Source organism: Cryptotermes secundus, unplaced genomic scaffold, assembly GCF_002891405.2.
Source record: "Cryptotermes secundus unplaced genomic scaffold, Csec_1.0 scaffold56, whole genome shotgun sequence".
NCBI classification, from domain to species: Eukaryota; Metazoa; Arthropoda; class Insecta; order Blattodea; family Kalotermitidae; genus Cryptotermes; species Cryptotermes secundus.
The window spans coordinates 1,560,121-1,583,015 of record NW_019744407.1 but is presented as its reverse complement, the minus strand read 5'-3'; the positions used below and the strand labels follow the sequence as shown (position 1 = coordinate 1,583,015).

The 22,895-nt window shown below is 42.1% G+C and overlaps 1 protein-coding gene across 1 annotated transcript in view; it reads right to left on the bottom strand.

Moving 5' to 3' along the window:
- Positions 1-22,348, bottom strand: part of LOC111874658 (frizzled-4) — a 73,197-nt gene extending 50,849 nt beyond the window's left edge. The window contains exon 1 of the mRNA XM_023870350.2: positions 21,264-22,348. Within this exon, the coding sequence (XP_023726118.1) occupies positions 21,264-22,240 (977 nt within the window). The 5' untranslated portion in view covers positions 22,241-22,348. The remainder of the gene's footprint in view (positions 1-21,263) is intronic.
- Positions 22,349-22,895: the final 547 nt, after the last annotated feature.

Sequence of the window (22,895 nt, the reverse complement as noted above, 5' to 3'; positions counted from 1 at the left end):
AGCAAACGTTTTCATCGAGCGTTAAATTACAACCAAAAACTATCATCAGCACTAACATAACAGACGTCCTTCAAATGCAGTGGTTATTAAATACGTCTAAGGTAAAAAGAAAAGTAAAGTTGTGCCTGTGCTGAACTAATTAAGCACTATGTCATGAAGGCATACGTACAGATCGACCTATTCTTTACCTCGGCACTAGTTGGACGTGAGTGGTTAGCTTCGCGCCCCGGCCACTTTACCCTCGGTGAAAGAACTCCCTGTGTCCATTTGATAGGAGGCTGGGTGGGCCCCAGAACCGGTATGGACGATGTGAAATTAAAATAGTCTCATCCCTACCGGGACTCGGAACTCCTACCCCTTGGCCGCCCAGCTCGTAGTCAGTCACTATAACGACTGCGCTATCCCGCCTCCTGTTAAATAGGTGTACGTTGTATAAATCGAAACTAGAGGATTTAACTTGTAAACGTTTCGATACAACTGTCCTTAAAGGCACATCTACTTTTGATTACTTAATCCCAAATCTGATTACATGTATCAATGAAAATGACGCTATGTAAGCATGACAAATTGTATAGTTCAGTCGGCATAGCGACTAGGTTACGGGTTGCACTACCGAGGAATAGGGGTTGGATTCCTGGTAGGGGCAACAGGGTTCTTCGCTTTTTCATAGCGTCCAAACAGGCCCTGGAACCCCATCAGCCTCTTAACATAACGAATACCAGCGGCTCTTTTCCAGGGAGTAAAGCGACAGGGGTGTGAAGCTGACCACTCACCTCCATCTAATGAGGTTAATAATGTTGGAACTATACCTCCAATCCGTCATACGTTTCCATGGCATAGTGCTTAAATAATTAAGCACAGGGACATGTAGCATTCCATAATCAATCGATAATACTTCTTGGAAGAACGCATATAACAACTTGGTGGTATCCATAAAATGTAGCTCTGCTCACAAACTTCAGTTAAAATAAGTGATTCGTCATTTTCTATGTCACTCGTACCATGATAAACGCATGAATTGTAACCGCTGCTTCCTGAACAAGCAGATAACAATTCAAGGCGCACATCCGTTTTCTGAGCGACGATTGTCAAATTTCGGTCTGACACTCATGCATCAACGTTTCCTGTCATGTTGACTGGCACCAAAAGATGAAGGATGACTTTTTAAAAACATTAGGAAACCTACATTGTCATGGGAAGGACACGCTTCACTTCTATTGGACTGCACTGGACTTCGATTACTAACAACCATAATATTTCGTCTTGTATTTATACCTGCAGCCGGTCACGGTAGCCGAGCGGTCGAAGGCATGCACTGTCTTCGCTCGCTCGGAATCCGGGATCGTGGGTTCGAATCCCACTCAGGGTATGGATGTTTGTGTGCGTTTTTCTGTGTTTGTCTACAGGTAGAGGCCTTGCGACGAGCTGATCACTCGCCCAAGGAGTCCTGCCGTATGTGTAAGATCTAGAAAAAGCGACGTGAACAGAGAAGTTCATGTAGGTAGGCCTAGGCCCGCTGGGGCTGTAGTGCCAAGAAAAAAAATTTATACCTTCTGTAAAAAAATGTTTAGAAGATTTAATTTTGCACATCATTAACGTTTTAGCGTAGTTTAATAATTATGTCCATTAGGTGCAGTTTACATATTTTATCCATACATTTCACTTAAATTACACTCTTTTCAACGTCGAATTAAAGTGTTTTCTTCAAATCCTTCAGGAAGCCATTAGTAAACTAACTTTTAAATGGTTCAGCACTAGTTCTCCAAGCATCCTTCCCAATTAAAAATACATAATGAGCAGAATATATCCAAATCGACGTTACATAACCCATCCAGTAATTAATGCACTGGTACATTACTTATGGACCAAGGAGTTGGGGCACGCGGTAGCAGCATTATGGCCCTGGGGTCCACTCAGCGTCTAACAGAAATGAGTCCTAGGAATCTTCTTGGGTGGAAATGGGCGGCCGGCGCGTAAGGCTGACAACCTTACCGCCATCTGTGAGCCGACTGTCTAGAGAAAATATGGAAGCCTCAACGTCTCACAACCCTATGGGCTTCCATGGCCTGGGCCTGGGCCTGGTACAGGGATAGCTTTCCATTTTTTATGGACCAGGTAGTTAACTTCAAAGTCTATGCGTAACCGAATACGTTAATCAGAAATCAAAATAAAATACCTCACATTCGTCCCAGCGGCCTATAATACAGGATTCCATCCAGGGGGTAACAGTATATGTACTTGTACTTGTCATTAGACACCACGCCATGAAGATATAAAAGTAAAAAAAAAAAAGTAAAGCCATCCCTGTAACTGGCCGTGAAGACCCATAGGGTTGTGAGACTCCGAGGGTCTCACATTATCTACNGTTTCGGCCGTAAATGGCCATCATCAGGTGTATTTCTCTCACGTAGCTGTTACACTGCACGTAGTTTAAAATTTAAAAACACCAGCTTTCTTAATTGTTCATTTCTCCGTTGTTAATAGGTCCCGATATATCAGAATCCCCTTGCTGATAGTTGTCAGATATGTATAAAATCTTTGTTACTTTACATACGTCAATTTGATTTTTGAATTTTGGTATTTTTAAAATCTTCAATTTAATTATTTTTTTTTTAATTTTTAAAATTTTTAAAATTTAAAATTCACAAGGATAGCTGCTCTAGGTCTACAGTGCTGCAGCGGCTACTTCTTGCTTTCAGCACCGTTCAGGTATTATTCTGTGCAGACTCCCTGTGTGCGTGCCGCTGTGTAGCTTTAATACGTGTAATACCTATTAACAACGGAGAAATGAACAATTAAGAAAGCTGGTGTTTTTAAATTTTAAACTACGTGCAGTGTAACAGCTACGTGAGAGAAATACACCTGATGATGGCCATTTACGGCCGAAACATGTAGTGTAGAAGAAAGAAAGACAAAAGAACTACAATAAATTGTTGCATTTAGGACAGAGTTTGTCATACATACAGGAAAGTAAAGCAAAATCCTGTGCAATCTTAACTTTGGACTAAATGGAGGTGACTGGTTAGCTTCATGCTCCGACCGCTTAACCTCAGAGTAAAGAGTTTCTGGTTCTTACTGGATAAAAGGCTGACAAGGTTCCAGAGCTAGTGCTGGCAGAGATGGGAAAAATCGTGTCCTCTTAGGGAATCGAAAATTAGTAGCCCAACCTTTTAGCCAATCACTTTAATATTCCTGAACGAACCATCCCTGTTCATTTTCATTGCTTCTCAATGTTTCCCACAAAAAAAAAAAAAATTAGGTCCATCGAAATTGCGTTCAGACAGTTTCAAGAACAACAATGTAAATACGTGAGACGACTCAAGTTTTTGTATTCCTCCTTCCAATGTAAATGTTAATGTTAACTGTTATAAAAACGGTTCGTGAGACTGAAAATTACAGTAATTTGTACGAAAAGATTTCATTATCAAATGTTGAAATTCACGAAAGAATTGAAAAAGAAACAGCAGTCAAAGACAGAAAATAAGTAGGGGAAGAGTAAAGAAGTGGAATGTTGCTTTCAGCTGTTTATGAAGATGATTATGAGGAGGAGGAGGAGGAGGAGGAAGAATTCGTGGTGGTGGTGGTGGTGGTGGAGGTGGACAAGGATAATGACAAATATACTTCAGATAATTTAACTGAAAACAGAAATAACCAACTTACTACAAACGTTGAATCCTTCTTGAGAAGGTTCCAGTCACTCAGCTACTCGACGATTTCCCAATATTCTATGAAACTCGACGGTTCATTAGCATGTTCACAAGAGGTCGCAAGTCCGAGACCCTACGTAACATTTCGTAACTGTTTTTATGTTGAATTTAAAGGCCCACACCCAACCCCAAGCCGGAGTATCACCCCGTGTTGGCTGTCGGAGACTGCTAATTCAGTATATAGCTGCTACCCTCCATCTCTGGATGCCGTGTCCTACATCCGCAACCTAAGAAAACGCCATGAGCGGTGAGAAAGGACCCATTTACATGGAACTGAAAGCAGAATACTTTCACAATTTAATGATATGTACCTGGAATCATCATCCATTAAACGTATTATGCACGACCTACACTACCGAGATCAGATTCCAGGCAGAGGCAGAATTCTATCTCTTAGTCTCCATGCTCACATAGGCTATGTCCTATCAAGTGGTACAGGAGACTATCCTGAACGGTATAAAGCGGCCTAAACCAGAAGCTAACGACTCACATCCATCTAGTCCGAAGTGGAGTTTTCACATCTACGACCGTTTCAGTTTCCTAGCGTAATACTTCGACATTGGCAATTTTACTTATTTTTTGCCTTCATCTTCATATGGGATAACATAGTCGTTACAGCGACTGGCTACGGGCTGGACGACCGAGGGGTCGGAGTTCAAGTCCCGGTACGGTCAAGAATTTTTCTCTTCTCCATGTTCTCCAGACCGGCTCTGGGTTCCACCCAACCTCATATCCAATGAGTACCGGGGGCTCATTCCCTGAAGGTAAAGCCGCAGGGGGTGTGAAGCTGACCACTATCCTCCAGCTAATGCCGAGGTCAAGAAAATGTGGATCTATACACCCATTCCCACATACGCCTTCACGGCATAGTGTTTAATTAGTTAGTAGATAGTTCATCTTCATATAATCGTAATTTCCAACAAGCAGTTTTCTAAGCAGTAAAGCTACATGGTAAATGTTTATAAAAAAACGTGTAGGCCTCTGTTTAAGCAAACATATTCATCCATCAGTTCCACCCCACTTGATCGCAAGTTAACGTGTGGATTGCGGGGCTAATGCTGTCATTATGGGAGCAGGACTAATAAACATAAGTAAATGTGAAGACGCGTTAGCTGTACAGAAATAGACTTCATCAGGCAAGTAATAGTACACAGCTGTCATCAGTTGCAAGCAGAGAAGCGCATTAGTCCAGGGCTTGTGTGTCGCCTGTGTGCAGGAGGTGGCTGCTGGTTACCATCATTTCAGTTTCATTTAGCTTTCCAGCGGGCGCAGTAATCGTGAAAATATAAATTGTGGTCTTCCTTCAATCCTGATGACTGGGTCCAAACTATTTCGACGTTAATCACAGTGCCCACCCCACCACTACCGAAATCACTTCAAATTAAAGAACATAAAATTACAAAAGAAACGATTCTAAACAATCGATATTCTATCATAAACAAACCTACTGCTGCTACGTTGATTACCATTCATAAAATCTATGTACATAATCTTTGTTTTTTTTTGTTTTTTTTTTGCATCCCGCTGTGTTTGCTGCAAATGGAAATATTTCATGATACCATCAACACAACCACAACCAATATTCGTTGTTTTTCCTTCCACTATGGGGCTCCGAATCTGGTCTAGAAAATCGAGATTAACGGCCGTGGGAATCCGTCGCGCTGGCCACGCGACGCCCTCTATCCGAAAAAATTGGCACTAATTTCGCTGACAAGCTGCGGTCACTCGGTCGGTATAGTTCGCTTGCAGACTAAAGGCCACGAAGGAAATGGAGCTCCGAATAACAGGTACTATCAAGCTAAGACACCAAGGCTACGGGAAACCAAGAACTTCCTTCATGTTATAGTATGAATATTTTAACCTAGGCAACAGGCATAAAGCATCAAGAATAATTAAGTTCATACACACATACAACACGTTACATACATATAATTACAGCTATATATAAATCTAATTATATACAACGTTTATATTATATTCACTTCAGTTCATTACTTCCATACTTTAGTACATTTTATGCTCATATTTTACCAAGTAACATACAGTAACTATCTATGGCTCTACAACCCTTGTGACCGCCTTTTCAGTTTCCTAATGCATACGCAGTCAGTGGGACTCTTTTCACGGGGGATCAGCCTGTCGTATGGCCACTACCTACACACAGAACAACACAAACACAGAAAAAAAAACGCATATAGACATCCATGTCTCGAGTGGAATTCGAACCCGCGATTCCAGTGTTCAAGCGGGCGAAGACAGAACGACCACGGCCACTGTGATCAACATCTAAGCTGACAACTCATCCAAAATTTGAACATACGAACAAGAGCCCACGTCGAATACTATATAAGCGTAACGATTCAATAAACTGATTTTTATGTATTGTGTCACCTGAAGATGGCCCAGTAATCATGGTGGAAACATGTGGTGCAATCAAAAAGTTCCCGAAATTTGAATTTTGCGCGCGAATGGTTATGAGTACATCGAAATACCGCTACGTGTCTCCCCACACACCCTTCTTGAATCTGTGTGGCAAGCGGCGTCGTGTTCAGTGGTTGGTTTTATTGTCGGTGAACGTACTTCCATTGTTGTGTTTCCGTTAGTTTGCGGGTTTGTGATGGCTGACCTGAGAGGGCAGCGTGTCTGTATAAAGTTTTGTTTTAAACTTGGAAAAACCGCTGCAGAAACGCACCAAATGTTGAAGCAAGCTTTTGGTGACAACAGTTTAGGCCAGACACAAACTTACGACTGTTATAAGCGTTTCAAAAATGGCCGAACATGGATTGATGATGACAATCGTTCGGGTAGGCCGTCAACTGGCACCACACCAGAAAATGTCGCGAAAGTTAGGGATCTCATTCTGCAAGATCGTAGACTGACCATCCAAGACCTATATAACACCTTGGGACTAAGTTATGGTACATGTCAACGAATTTTGTCAGAGGGACGGAACATGAGGAGGATTGCGGCGAAGTTTGTGCCACGACTGCTGCAAAATGAACAGAAGCAGCATCGCTTGGAAGTCTGCAGGGAACTTCAACAACAGCTTCAAGAGGATCCAAACTTTCTTTCGAAGGTTCTCACATGTGACGAAAGTTGTGTTTATGGCTACGACCCTGAAAGGAAGCAGCAATTATCGCAATGGAAGAGCTCTTCTTCACCTCGGCCAATAAAAGCTCGACAAGTCAAGAGCATCATTAAGTCCATGTTGATCTGTTTTTTTTTATATATGTATATTGACGGGATTGTTCATAAGGAGTTCGTCCCTCCTGGTCAGACAGTCAATAAAGAGTTCTATCGCGATGTTCTAAGGAGTTTGAGGGAGGACATGAGGAGAAAACGTCCAGAGAAGTGGCGCACCAACGACTAGGTACTCCACCATGACAACGCACGACCGCATAAGGCTTACATTGTTCANAAGGTGATGGTGCAGAATAAGATTCAGGTAAGACGTAATAGTTTTTATTAATATATTTCGGGAACTTTTGGATTGAACCAAGTATGTTAAATAGTTGTGTTGATGGTGTCATAAATGACTCTCCAATTTACACAGTCTCATACACATTCTAGCATCGTTGTCGTACCTCTTCAGTTCCTCCTTACACGCAGCCACCCCATGATTAATCAATCTGAAAGCCGAGCCCAATAAGATTTTGCCGACTTTCCCCAACTTCTTAATAAATGTCTGGAGATTACTCGCACGGAACGAGCTGCAGTTGATGGAGTTGGGCTTCCAAATTGCTCTACTTTGCGTCCACTGGAACCCTATTCGAAGGTTTAGATGTGTTTCACGTATACTTGATATATAAAATGGAAGAGCTTCCATGGATTGGTGTTTCATACATTCATATTCGACTATTTTAGATATAAAGATTATAAACAGGAAACTCTGAGAAGAACTAATCGCTTACTTTCCTCTGATGCGACATGGACTACACAGAAGACGATGTGTCCAGTGTATTCGTTGCCGAGGGAAAATGTTTACAGAGACGTTGCCTAACAACAACGAGAAATTTTCCAAAATTGGGGGGGATACAGAGACACAGAGACAGCAAGGTGATCTCACAAGCCTCCTTTCATTTGTATTTTTAAAATAAATAAAGTAGGCTAATAAAATCCGATTATAATGGAGTGGCAAACAAAACAAACTCCGTGGCCTGTAGTCCGCAAGCGAGCTATACAGCCCGAGCGATCGCCGCTTGTCGGCGAAGTTAGTGCCAACTTTTGAAGGATAGATGGTGTCACGTGATCAGCGCAACGGATCCCCACGGCCGTTAATCTCGGCCTTCTAGACCGGAAATGGAGTGGTAAACCGGCTAAAATTTGGGGGCGGAGCGGGGCGATGTTTTAGACGTGTCAGCACTTTTCTCTCACTCTTATGCCGACGATTCGACTCGAGAGAATGCCAGAATATTTTCTTCTCTTAGCCCTGTATCTATGTAACTTGGATATATTACATTAATCGGAATAATTATTTTGACTGAACAATCATGTGTGTTCGTTTTAGTGAATTTTGCATCCGTGTAGCGTGCCTATTAAAATCGCTCCAGCCGACGGTCTGTCCTCATGCACCAACTACATAATTGCTGGGCGGATTTTTATGAAAAGTAACTTTGCGAACTTTACTAAATTCCGTCAACCCGTTCCATTTTTGGCTAATCGGACAACAATAACAGACACTTTACACGAAGACTCACAAGCATTTTTGAGTACATTAGCTTAACTCGCAAAAACTTATCACATAGAGAGAAATGCCTAAAACAAAAATTGTAGCTAAAAATGAAAGACTTATTTTATGTCCGATACATTTTCCTGTTAAGTTTTGCAGTTTTCGAAATAATGAAAAAATAAATAAATTGTTAAGCTATGATTTCCAAGTTTGTTATTTTTACTGCCTTAAGATGGTTTAATTTCATATCACACTGACAAGTCAACAGGGGGACAGTACGCCAGAATCAGTCCAGAGGACAAAGTATTAGTGTAGGGGTCAACGAGGTCATCTGTCTAAAGAAGCGAGAGGCTGCAGAAGAAACTGAAATTAATGTTTCTCAGAATCTTTGTCTATTTCAATATATTTCATCGGGGTCACTGCAAGATTAGTTTAATAAGCAATACTAAATTATTCCCCTTTATGAAGATCAGTGTGTTCTGGAATATGACGCCATGTAATCTGGTAGACAGATTCAAACGTTTCGGAAGAACCTGATATCTCCAGCTTCAGGGTAAAACAATGACTTCTACCTTTTTCCGAAACACTGTTAACTTTCAACGAGATTACGCAAAATGCAGTTATATTACATGTCTAGAGTAATTTTCATACAAAATAATCATGAAGAATGTTCCATCTTTTCAATTTTCTTCTGCTTTTATTGTAATATCTCCTAAACTGTCTAATTGGCTGAGGGATAATAGTATACTACGTGGAAGCTAGTCAACAACAGGTTAGCTTGGGCTTTCGTTCTCCTTTGTAGAAGGTCAGGCAATTATGTGATGATAATCATTGGTTGATGCACTCCGAAGAACAAAGTCAAACAACAGGCGGAGCCCAGCTCCAAACAGAAGGCAAGCGTGGTTTGGACTGTTGACTCCAGCTAGGCAGCTCGTTAGAATAACCAGACCCGTCCATACTCCCAACCCACCAAAATGGCCTAGAGCGACATGCGGTGTTGCCACCAACACCTTTTCTAGATTTCCAGAGAGCTCGTAAGATCTGTTTAAAAAGACCAGCTACAGAAATAAACGAAAACCAAACACAATCGTTTAACTTAAATTTTTGTTTTCAGTCTAAAGAGAAAATAAACAACACGGTGAAACCGTCTTGCGAAGAGTTGTAATTTGCATCAGAACATAATTAACAGAACTATCACTCCGGAAGAACGTCATTTTATCCAACTAGCCTTAACTAGCCTGCAGTCTATAGTATCCGTAACTTCCCAATATGACAATCAGAACACTGCATTACAGCAGCCATAGTGTTCTGTGTCAAGCCAGTTTATTTTCGCAACAACTTTAATGTCTACATCACCTTCATTTACGAACCCTTTGTGAATAAATCGTTAAATTACAGTACTCATGGAGAACAGTCTAGTCTTGAGAAGCTGATGGTCGCTCAGTCCCCGACACGGAACTTCATTATCGTGTTCACTACAGCCCGTTACTAATCTGTATCTTGAGCCAGAACTATCCAGCCCACGCCCTCTCCAATTATTTCCTTAAGGCCCCTTACCCTCTCATTTATACCTACATCGTCAAAGCAGTTTATTCTATTCAGGCAAAATTTGTAAAAATACAAGTACAATGGTGTCTCTTTGGGAGCCTGGATAGCGTAGTCGGTATAGCGACTGTCTACGGACTGGACGATCGAGGAGTCGGAGTTCAAGTCCTGGTAAGGTCAAGAACTTTCTCTTCTCTGCGTCGTCCAGACCGGCTCTGGGGTCCACCCAACCTTCTATCCAATGGGTACCGGGGGTTCTTTCCCCGGGGGTAAAGTGGTCTGGATGTGAACCTGAGAACTCTACTATCTTCTGGGATATAACGGCGTGAAGCTGTCCGTTCGTCTCCAACTAGTGCACAGGTCAAGAAAATGTAGATCTATACATCCACGCCCCCATACGCCTTCATAGCGTAATGCTTAATTAGTTAAGTATAGGCACAACTTTACCTTTACCATCTTCTGGTATATAATGGCGTTCTATCCCAGAAGATAGTAAGTACCCTTCTTAATGAGTGCGGGTGTATCGCTCTCTGAAGTACATTCAAGCTAAACACGAAAACTGTGCAACAGATGTGCTGCTGGAGATATCTCATTAAACTCATCATGTGACACTGAAGCAAGTAGAATGGTTGGAACAGCTTCTTACTGGTAATGAACTTCTGACGTAAACCAGGCAGAGAAAAGGTTCGCCATCCCTTGTTATATGTTAACTCTTCTTCAAATGCCACGCAACTGTATTACATTTCTCACTTCTGGCAATAGTTTGGTTTCAAGGCGATATGTTCAACTTACGTAAATTGACTGCTGAGCGAATCTCATTTCTAACTTGAGGCCAATAATCCTGGCTTCCCGGTATATGAAGAGAAACGTGCAAAAACGTACTAAAAGACCTCCGACGTTTCCTACTTCACCTCTATCAATTTAATTGCATATTGAATCATGCCATTTCAAAAACGTGGGACAGGCCTACAGGACTCCAGACAATAGTACATTCCTTTTCATAGCCAACAGGAGGAATAACGTCAGTAGATCTATTTATATAACAAGACGACTGCTTTTGTTCTGGTGTTACGCACAGCACACAGCCTATGTCTGTCTGTCTTTTTTTTTTCCTTGGCACTACAGCCCCAATGGGCCTAGGCCTACCTCCATGAACTCCGTTCACTTCGGTTTTTCTAGATCTTACACATACGGTAGGACTCCTTGGGCGAGTGATCAGCTCGTCGTAAGGCCTCTACCTGTAGACAAACACAGAAAAACGCACACAAACATCCATGCCCTGAATGGGATTCGAACCCACAATCCCGGCTTCCGAGCGAATACAGTGCATGCCTTAGATCGCTCGGCTACCGTGACCGGCGTCTGTCTTACTATCTGTCTATCCATCTATGCCTCTACAGTCATTTTGTTGGACTTTCGCAGCTTTTTCAATTTCTTAATCCTATATACAGTCGGCAGCTCTCCTTGGACGCAGGATCAACCCATCGCAAGGCCGCTACCTATACACAGAATAAAAGCACACAGACATCCATGCCTTGTGTGGGATTCGAACCCACGATTCAAGCGTTTGAGCGGGCGAAGACAGTTCATGCCTTAGACTGCGCGGCTACTGTGATCAGCACACGCACTACTGCAGGCTTCTAAAGCCAGATTTCAATACTTATGACTCAGAGTAGGGTTACACTGTGATATGATGATAATGCAAAATCGGATGAGTTGCTTGCTTATACTCCTAATGACCGAATGACTTCATTTACAACTTATAAAATGGTACATCTAATCTCAGCTCTGGTATTTGTAATAAAAGGATATCTACCATTTCTAAGAATGTTACCAATCAGAAAATTTGTATTTCCAAAATTAACGTGTCTAGATTTTGAGAGCTGTGTCTCGCTTTCATCAACAAACAAATCTGCAAATAAGAAGCTTCAGTGTAAACTGTGTTAGAATTTGAGACAAATGACGGTCTGTGTTTATTTAAAAAACACTAAAATATGTGATGAAGGCGGTTTTCTGGGATGTGGCGCCGTGTAGATATTGTGTTAACCGACGTTTCGGAGGAACGTACTGCCTCCATCTTCAGGGTAGAAGACAAGCAAAAATCCGCTAGCAAACCAGAGTGAGCAGGTGCAACAGACTCACGCGTGTTCGCTCGCGGATTTCTTGTCTTCTACCCTGAAGATGGAGGCGATACGTCCCTCCGAAACGTCGGTTAACATAATATCTACACGGCGCCACATCCCAGAAGACTGCTTTCATCATGGTCACCGCCGTCAAAACCTCAAATCTTACACCAAAATATGTGTTACTTTTTCACTTAAGTGCCTAGTATTATAGGATGCTTGCTTTCGTAGCGTCATTACTACAGACACTACAGATTACAGACGTCTAAACATTAGATACTCCCGCAGTTTCGCTTGAAGCGGGAACAATAATTGTTAAGCCCAAGCCCAAATTGCTTATGAAAGTTTCTTATATGTATTTAATGTATCAAGCTTGACTATTTACAATTTTTCCATTACCGTGAAGCCTTTCACTGAGTCCATTTCATTCTATTTTAATGTTATTGTGGGGTTTTGAACTGTTCACTTCAGATACTCGTAACAGGCAGAGCATATCAATGTCGGACTGCTGTACCAGTATCAAATAGTTAAGAACATCCACAGTGTTATCACATCTGCTCCGCTCACAGAGACGTGAAGGGTTGGGGCGGGAGACAGTAACTGCCAACTAGATGAATGTGTTTAACAATAAATTCAGATGATCTTTGTGACCAGAAATCCGTATACACTGTCACTTGTCTGGTACCGAAGCAACAACTGTACAATACAATGTAACACTTCAAGATGGATGGAGATGACAGATTTCTCTTCCGAATTATTTATGCCTTCACCGATGCCAGGTATCTACACTACGTGACTGGATGGTTCACCACCAGCCTTCGGTGCTGTCAGCCTTTGAGTCACGGAATATAGATATATGTCCATGCCGGTATGTATTTAACGTAAATCTCTAAAAAGAGATTATTTGCGGAGTAACAGAGTGGCTAATACGTATGCTAGAAGGCAAAAAAGGCTACTTGTTAATGCTACAGTCTAACTATATTTTTGCTCTTTCAGCGTAAAAAGCATTAGACGGAGTTCGGAAACGGGAAGCAGTAACACCTGCCTGTCTGCACACAGAACTTCGCTCCAGAATTCGAACCCTCAAATTTTGATTATTTTAATGCCTAACGCCCTCGTACATCTTCAGAGATTTCCAACAGGACTGGTTACGCTAGTATCTGGGTTTCAGGCGAGAGGATCAATTTATAACCCTACAACTAAAACTAGCACTGCCAATTACAACAAACATTCTGATATCTGTTCCTATTGGAGCCGGGATAGCGCAGTCGGTATAGCCACTAGCTACGCGCTGGACGGGAGAGGGGTCGGAGATCGAGTCGCGGTAGGGGCAAGATTTTTCTCCTCTTCACATCGTCCAGACCGGTTCTGGGGCCCACCCAACCTCCTATGCGATGGGTACGGGGGTAAAGCATTCGGGGCGTGAAATTGATTACCCGCCTCCAAATGGTGCCGAGGTCAAGAATAAGTGGATCTATACTATTTTAATAACTTTCGGTGTGAATAAATGTGTTCCTTCCAAGATTCTTCGACGGACATAACGGTCGCCTCGACCAGTCAGGCCTAAAACGAAAGCCCGGAAGACTACACATGCTGGGCGATGTACATAGCCTGTATGGAGTTTGGTGGAAATCAAGAAGCGAGTTTTATATCTACAGACAAGAGCGAGGGAAGAGCAAATAGAGGAACGTCGTAAGAACATGGCTTCTTCTCGCAGATAGTTCAACAGCAACATCTGTTCTACAGTATGCTTATCAACCAGCGGCAAGCTACACAGCATTTTCATTCACTGGAACCCTCTCCTACTTCCACATTCTGTACTTCGGACAGTTGGACACAACTTGGCAGTCAGGCATAAGACTGGAACAAATTAAGTTAAATGCCAACGAGATTGGCAGTCCAATTACATGTGATTGCCATGTAACATGGCTGCCGAAGGATCTTCTGCTTATGTCTATATCGCATTCAGCTTTGACTGAACATTGTTCTCGTCGCTTGTTCCGGGGTACACTTTCACATACGACAAAGGAAGGACAAAGACCGAATGGACAACATGGTTTCAAGTGCTAAGCTGTCACAGTAATCGTAAGGTCAGCAGAAGGGTCCTCAAAAATTAATCAGACCTTACAAAATGCCACATTCCATTTCGTACAATGTGAGGGAAGAATGCTAATGCTTTTCTTTGAAGATATAACAAAAATACATTCATGTGCAATTCTTACATTATTAGAAGCACTTGCAGTAACTTCCATGGGTATGTAGTTGCCATCTCACAAGTGTCTGGGAGGCATGGACATTAATTTGTGGAGGCAATAAAGTTGTTGCATCTTCTTCCACTATCAGGTACATTCGACCATATAAGTACAGACTGTACAGTGTACGTTCGTATTTCTAAATTCGGAAGGTACAAGGTAAAAAGGTAAAGTAGTCCAGGTGCTTATTTAATTTAACATCACGTCATTAAGACTTACTGGGGAATGGAGGTATAGCTCCACGATTCTTGACCTCAGCACTAGATGGAGGTGAATGGCCTAAACTCAGAAGGCGCCTCACAAAATATTTAGCTTTAATTACTTCCTGAAACATTTGTTTGTTTGTTGTTGTTGTTGTTGTTGTTTTGTTTTTTTTTTTTTTTGGTGATTGGACTCGTGAAGAAAAGCACAGAGAGTTCTGTTGCAGTTTTTAACTTCTTGGCTAATTAAACCATTGTTTACAATACGGAAACCTGATGTAGGTTGACGTCAGTCTTACTATTCAAGAAGTACGTGTATGTATTCCTTGCTGACTGATTTGTTAGAATTTATAATACGCTTATTAAAGTGTCGAAGCCTTTCAACTGTAAATTCTACATTCTTATTCAATTCATGCCAAGAGTGATCTTCAGTACAAATAACCACGTTTGAGAAATCTGATAACGTTCCGTCTGGGTTCCACGCAAGAAGCAGTGGTCATAGCGAGGACGACAAATACCAAAATAAAACTAACCTAAAAATTTAAATGTAGACGTCACATATAAAATACAACAGAAATTTTAAAAGTTTCAGAATATCTCTGTGGGTACGTCATACCTTGAGCAGGCAACCTTGGAGAAGAAAAAATCGACAAGATCACCGGTATGAGGATGTTAGTTCTGTGTTAAAAATAGAATACAGTAACTTCACAATGGCGGCGTAAAAATCTAGGTCACTATCTGATGATTATGATGATGCACCTTCAAAGATGTTTCAGAAGGACAATACTGAATTGTCACGGATAAGAAATTTCATTACTTCGATACAGTTTATGTTAAAAAACGCGGGCGAAAAATCGGCGCTTTAGCTTGTATGAAAAAATAGGTCTCAGGGATTGGAGTGTAGTTCATTCACGTCTCATTACAAACGGATTACTTTTAAATTTCGAACTTCGTATGTAGAAACATTAAACATTAAAACTACGAACTGTGAGGTTAATATTTCATTGAGGAAGAAACGAAGTCGTGAACAATTTTGCATTTTTATTAAGAAAAACTATAGAGCAAACAAGATCTTTTTTACTGGGCGACCAATGCAGAACTTCCATCATGTAAAATTTTAACGATCATATATTCAGTTGGAATTAATGAAATTAAGAGGAGATTGAATTCGGGTAATGCTTGCTGCCATTCAGTCCAGAACTTTTGTCATCTCGTCTGATGTCTGAAAACGTAAAAATTAGAATATAGAGAACTATATTTTTGCCGGTGGTTCTGTATGGGTGTAAAACTTGGTCTTTGGCGTTAAGGGAGCAACAGAGACTAAGGGTGTTTGAGAACAGGGTGTTGAGGAGAACATTTGGAATGAAGAGATATAAGGTGACAGGAAGTTGGAGAAAATTGCATAAAGAGGAGCTTCATAAACTGTACTCTTCACCAAATATAATTAGAATGACCAAGTCAAGAAGGATGAGATGGGCAAGCCATGTAGCACGAATGGGGCGAAGAGAAATGCCTATACGATATTGGTGGGAAAGCCAGAGGAAAAGGGACCACTAGGAAGACCAAGACGTAGGTGGATGGATAATATTAAAACAAATCTGAGAGAGATAGGATGGTGTGGTATGGACTGGATTGATCTGATTCAGGCTGGGGACTAGTGGAGGGCTCTTGTGAACATGGTAATGAACCTTCGTGTGTCCCATAAAATGTTGGGAAATTCTAGAGTGGCTGCACAACTGGCGGCTTTTCAAGAAGGACTCGTCCTTATGGACTTAGTTACATTCATTGTGAGGTTATTTTCTATCGTTTGACAGATACATCGATAGCCACGTTTATTTCAATAAACTGACAAATTTTTATAATTGTCATTTGGGGAGATGAGAGAATTCATAAAAAAAAAGTAAAGTAAAAAAAGTAAAGCTATCCCTGTAACAGGCCATGAAGGCCCATAGGGTTGTGAGACGTTGAGGGTCCCACATTATCCAGACAATCGGCTCAAAGATGGCGGTAAGGTTGTCAGCCTTACGCTCCGGCCGCGCTTTACTCCCCACGAAAATTATTTAGTTAATTCCTGGTACTCATTTCTGAGTGAACCCCAGGGCCATAGTGCTAGGGTGATTAGATTTTTCAAAACAGCATGTGAAGAAAACTAACATGTCCGTAACATAAAACATTATTTAGATTATAAATATTTTGTATGAATCAACTTTCGTTTTCCCCCTTTGCTTGTAGAAATATGCGTAAAACGCATTCTTATATTCATTTAAATAGCTATACTAAAATAAGTTTTCATAGACTTTCAATACCGAAGTTAATAAAATTACCATCCATCTAAGCTGTACAAGAAGTCGAAAGGCCACGGTGAAACGAACTGGTGCTGAGGCAGTATTGCGAAACATGCATAATTATGTGACTGTTGACTTGCAGCAAAGATAAATAAAAGTGTGGGCAATAAAAAAAATTGACCTTACATTCCTTGTATTACTATAGTATGACCAATAATTATTCACAGAATTTCTCCTTCAAAGTAAACGGCGAGTTGAAACAATTTACTCTATATCCGATGCATTATTTCATCGCCTTAGCACAGATTCCTCTTACAGTATGTTCTAGAAATGGAAACCGAACACTTTCCTCCATCTTTAAGCAATTTTAAACCAAATTCATGCATGACTTCGTAGACAGCGAAGATTAAAAAACTAACAAAAAGTCTCCTACTGCAGTAATGAAACCATTTCTTCCCTTAATTTCTACTCGTATTTTTCTTTCAATAGCTCTTGCCTTTGTACTGTATATGTAGCATTAACGTGAGTGCCTATAGGAACAACTGCATACGGCCTTCCGCCTGCGGATTTGGAATAACCTCAACAAATCTTCGCTGTGAAATATTCTGTGTTACAAAACTTTCAATACAGCTTTAATAAGGGGGCCCATACACGTACAAGTCTGGCTCGCGAGTCCGGCTCGGGTTCCAATTAGCCAAACTCGTCCGTGTGTGCGTCGCCACGCTCATACGTGTGTGGTGAAATTAATTTGAGCCCGGCTCCTCGCCGAGCCGGACTCGCAAGCCAGACTCGTACGTGTATGGGCCGCCTAAGGAGGCAGACTGCGAAGAAGAGAGGTTGATGGGTCTCTCTGATACGTGGCATTATATAAACTTTAGATTCTGCTGTCAATGTGTTTGATGAGTTTAGACCTTCTGTGAAGTTTTAAAAGTTTTCTGTGTTCGTCCGAGTTTTGTAGTTCACAGCAAGAGAATACAGAAAACAAATTGTAGTAAATACGGTGACCGATTTCGATGACTAATTTGTTATTTTTTAGCACTTACAATAACAGGAGAACGCGGTGGCGAAGTTGGTTGAGGCACTATGCTAAACGCCAGAAAGTCGCGAGATCGATTCCCGATAAAGTAATTGGATTTTTCAATTGACCTAATCCTTCCAGCGACACTATGGCCCCGGGTTCGACTCAATCTCTAAATAAAATGAGTACCAGGAGTTTTCCTGAGGGTAAAAGCGGCCGGAGCGTAACGCTGACAAATCTACCGCCATCTGTGAGCCGATTGTGTACAAAATGTTGAGTCTCGACATCTCACAACCCTACGGGCCTTCAGAGCCTGTTACAGGCATAGCTTTACTTTATTCTTTTTAGCCTTACACAAATATGTTACTCAGTTTCTTTCATTCTTCCACCCTCCTTATGTTCGATGTAACTTCTCTCAGATTCTATACCCAATTTCCTGGCATATAAAACATATCAAATGCTGAATAATTCTAAGTAATTTTGAACCTCATAAATACCCAAGCATGCAACCCTTAACCCATATCATTTGCATAAAATTAATGTTACAGCGTATCTACAAAAGTTATCCAAACACGCACTAACCTCACCCCTTCCTTTGTTTATTATAGACGAAGATTGCTCTTCCATTATCCACTGAAAAGAGGTGACTATACCCAATGCTTTTGTCATCAATTCTTCCGGTGCACCACATATGGGTAGAGCAACTTTTACATATTACAAAGAGTGCTTAAAAACTTGTTAATTTCTCTGTAGAGAGTGAAAGCCAAGCATATGTACTTTTTGTTCCTTCGGCACCGGTTTTCAGCTTGATAATAGTGTGAAAATTAAATTTCACCGTGATTAACTTCTGCAAAAGATCCTACGCACGTGCCAAGAACAAATTACTGCTCATTAGACGGGAACACCGGACTCAAAAGCTTCTGTCTACAATTTACTGAAGGACGACACGTTGTCACACTGTTATTACCTCTTCAAGAAGCTTTGACATTTTTTCAAATCTCATAAGATTTTATGAGTTCTGTATCTAGGTCTACGCTTCATTTCTCTACTTTCGTACAATTAAAATAAACCATAAACCTATTATATTAATTAATATGAAGGCCACGAAGCAAATTAAAAAAAATGTTTATAATATAAAATGGCGAACTATAAGAACGTTATCTGGATGATGTTACTAGTTAGTTATGGAAACAGAACAAACCGAACACCTCCATCTTCAGGGTAGAAGGAAAAAGAAGAAACTCCGCAATGGAGAAACCGGCGCGAGCAAGTGTTCACTCAGTGAGCAATACGTTCGTCCGAAACGTCGGTTAACACAATAAGTACACGGCGCCACATCCCAGAAGACTGCTTTCCTCAGTGTTCGGTTTGTTCTCACTAACTGAGCACTTGCTCGCGCCGGTTCCTCGCTTGCGGAGTTTCTTCTTTTTTCTTCTACCCTGAAGATGGAAGCAATACGTTCCTCCGAAACGTCGGTTAACACAACATCTATACGGCGCAACATCCCAGAAGACTGCTTTCTTCATAGACACCGCCGTGACAACCTCAAATCTTACAAACCGAACACTGTCCGCATTAGCATCGACCACAGAAGCTAAATGTGGCCAACTCCACAACACTTTAAAAAACACAGCATCATGCAGAAATTACAGTGTGAACCTACATTAACGACATTCCAAAATCCGTCATTAGTGACAGCCTTGATTACTAGTAGCTTTTTTAAATCCGTAAGTCCAGCGTGCACCGTCCACGGGAATTATCATAGTCGGCTATAAACAACAGACATCATCAAAATCAACAACAACAACATACGTTTCGACAACCTTGGGTATTTCTTAGATCATCCTCCACGATGTTAAAAATACAAGTGAAGTGTGTATAGTACAGAAATGGATCTACTTAGGCTTGTGTGAGACCTGAGGTTATCACAGCGGTAACTCATAAGATTGCTGTCTTCTGGGACATGACAAGTGTAGTCTGGTAGAAAGTTATAAAAGGCATCTGAGAGTGGAGGCTGCAGGTTATTCCGAAGCATAGCAAAGATCTACCAGATTATATGGCGACAAATCCCAGAACACGGTAATCTTCGACTGTCCTATGTTTGCTAAAATAAAATACTAAACTAAACTCCGTGGCTTTTAGTTCGCAAGCCAACTATACCGACCGAGCCAACTTTTTGCGGATAGAGGGTGTCGACTGGTCAGCGCAACGGATCCCCACGGCCGTTAATCTCGGTTCTCCAGACCAGAGCCGCTATTTCCTTGAAACAGCTCCTCAATTATCCTCACAAGGCTGAGTGGCCCCCGTTCCAGACCGACTACTTCCCAGAAAATCCGGTAGCACCGGGAATCGAACCCGGGCCCTCTGGATCTGTAGCCAGGAAATCTGACCACAGACCACAGAGGCGGCCGTCCTGTGCTTTGATAACATGTCTTAATTACGGCCAGGCCAGATGAAGTAACTTCTTGTAAAGAAGACCAAAGAATGCAGACGTAACAAATTGATTATTATCCCAACTTATTTAGCGACCTCGCTTAACTCCGGTAGCCCTAATCTCACCTTGTGTAGACAGTACCGTATTAGATCAATGATAAGGCTTTAAGCTTCATGTTCACCTCATGTTAAAGGTGCGACATTCAGTTTCCTCTTTCCTGCGGTTTCTGAAAACGGAGTAGCTGTGGATTCCGGATAACCTTATGGACCAGTACGGTACTGGCTGTAGGAGGAAAGCTTGTTTCAAGAATGCGCGTTTCTCTAATCATAAGACCTACCCTTGAATAACATAAGACGAACCATCACACATAAGCTGCACAAAGCTCTGTTTTTGCTACACGCCGTATTATGAATTACAATGCAATTTAAACTGCAAGTGAAGGGCTCCACAAAATTCTCTCACACAAGTTATCTCAGACCTACTTATCTTAGATTCTCATTCATCAGCAACATTTTCGCCCTACTGTTGTGTTTAGTCCGTGGTGTGGTTTATCGGTTTACCTAACACTTCAGCAATGTTGAACAGCTGTAAGTAAATTTTCTTCTGTTCAACAACAGTGTGTATACTCAGTTTTGTCTTATAAACAAGCTCGTCATGTCTGTAGGTTATTTCGGACACTTTTCAAACACTCTTTCGTGTTTCCTGTCAGATCACCGACCGTCACACTGCTTCGTAGTACCAGCGTCAATGAGTTATGCCAAACAGGAAACATGAAAAGGTGTTTGAAACCGTCTAAAATACAGACATATGGAGCGGGTTCGAACATCGGAAAGTAACCGGGCTTGCGTCGAAAGCTGCCCCTCCAGGCAAACACCATCACAGTACAATAAAATAAAACACAGCCGCCTATTCTCACGTTCCTGTTCATCATATGTGCCTACTGTGCATCATTCTATCATAATTTATGTTATCACGTCACCTGAGGAGGTGCTCAGCACTGTGAAGTAACCTAATGAACATACAAACTTACCAAACTGCGGCGGCGGTTCCGAAGTAGTAGAGCAAGAGGAAAACTACAGCGCAATTTGCGTTTATGTGTCCGTCCTGCGACAGTAGGAGCCTGGAAGGATTTTGAGTGTCGGGGCTACAAGCGACAGCTGTACGTCCAGCCGCGGCCCGAACCCCCCATCCCACACTAGCCAAGTTGTAGCAGAGTGCCAGAAAGGCAAGGGGGCGCTCTGGATATCGAAACCTCGCTTGTCCTCCGCCTGAATCAACCAGGAACGTTAGCACGGCAATAAGAGAGGAAATGAAACAGAGTCCAGCCCATACGGACAGCCAAACTTCAGCCAGGTACTTGTCTGGGCTCTCAAACAAGACGTCGGCATCACAAAGCGGGTTGCACCGTCTCGTGCGATTTACATACACATAACGGTTATGGCGCACGTAACGAGAACAGGGTGTAACACTGGAAGTTCGTGATATAGTTGGGATTCTCGAGATGGCTGGCGTCGCGGCATCAGAAGACACAAGTCCAGTCCGCGGTCCAACCCCCACTTCACCGGGCCCTTCCATACACATGTGTTCGTGGTTATTCTCCAATGGAAACTTGGAACAGTTCAATGCAGCTGGCCAAGGGAATCCAAATCCCTGTAAGACAGGGTAACAGCGGGCTCTCACTGATTCGCACAGTCCACGACATGGTCCAATGGGTGAAGCGACCTTCTCCGTGCACATGGGTACATAGACGGAACACAGAAAGAAGTGGAGCTGTGCCGAACAGCCGTACTGGATCAGAGGAGAGAATGTCTGAAGAGTGAAATCGGCATCGCCTTGTATTTCGTGGCCCACAAGGTTAGGCATTCCAGTTACGTTGTAGCCGAGACCCCAACATAGTTCCACACGTATGGGTTCACAAGTTCGCAATGTCGTAGCTTCCCCCTTTACAGTTAACACCATAATCACTGTCAATAAATACACAGAAAACATGACGCAGCGCGGAGCCATAGCGGCCCGGCAACCGCGCAGCTAACGTACTCACTGCCTTCTACGCAAGCACTGAACGATCTGGACGATCTGGACTAAACCGCGCCGAGAGAAGAGGCCGTCTGTGGCCTGGCGTGAAGTGCGAGCAGTGCTACCAACACCTGCACATCCATCTGTCAGGAGTAGTACCTATGGCCTGTTAGGTCCAAGCTGTGCAGCATTCTGAGTTTCAGGATTGCATGCAGTCCACGGAGACTGAGTCTATAACTGCACTCACGAATGGTTGGTTTCGCATGATCTGAGAGAATGCTGCTCTTCTGAGAAATGAAAAGAAAGAAGTGCTCGTAGCCTATTTAAAGATGTTGTTTAGGTGTTCGCCTGGAGCGTCTGAAAACATCCATCAGAATCCTGTCAAAATAACTGATCCCTCGACTATGGCTTGAACCAAGTATTTTCCGAATATGAATATCAAATGCTAAAATACTATCTTGTAACAGGCCACGACAGCTTCCTGCCATATTTTTCCAAGTTGAACGTGATTTTCTGACCGATCCACGCTACAATCATATACGTCACTGAATGAATCAAGAATGAACTGTAGGTTCACGTGTTACTGTTTCATTTTCGGTAACTCTGGTAGGCCTATGACCGTAAGCCAACTCAGTTAACCCATTAT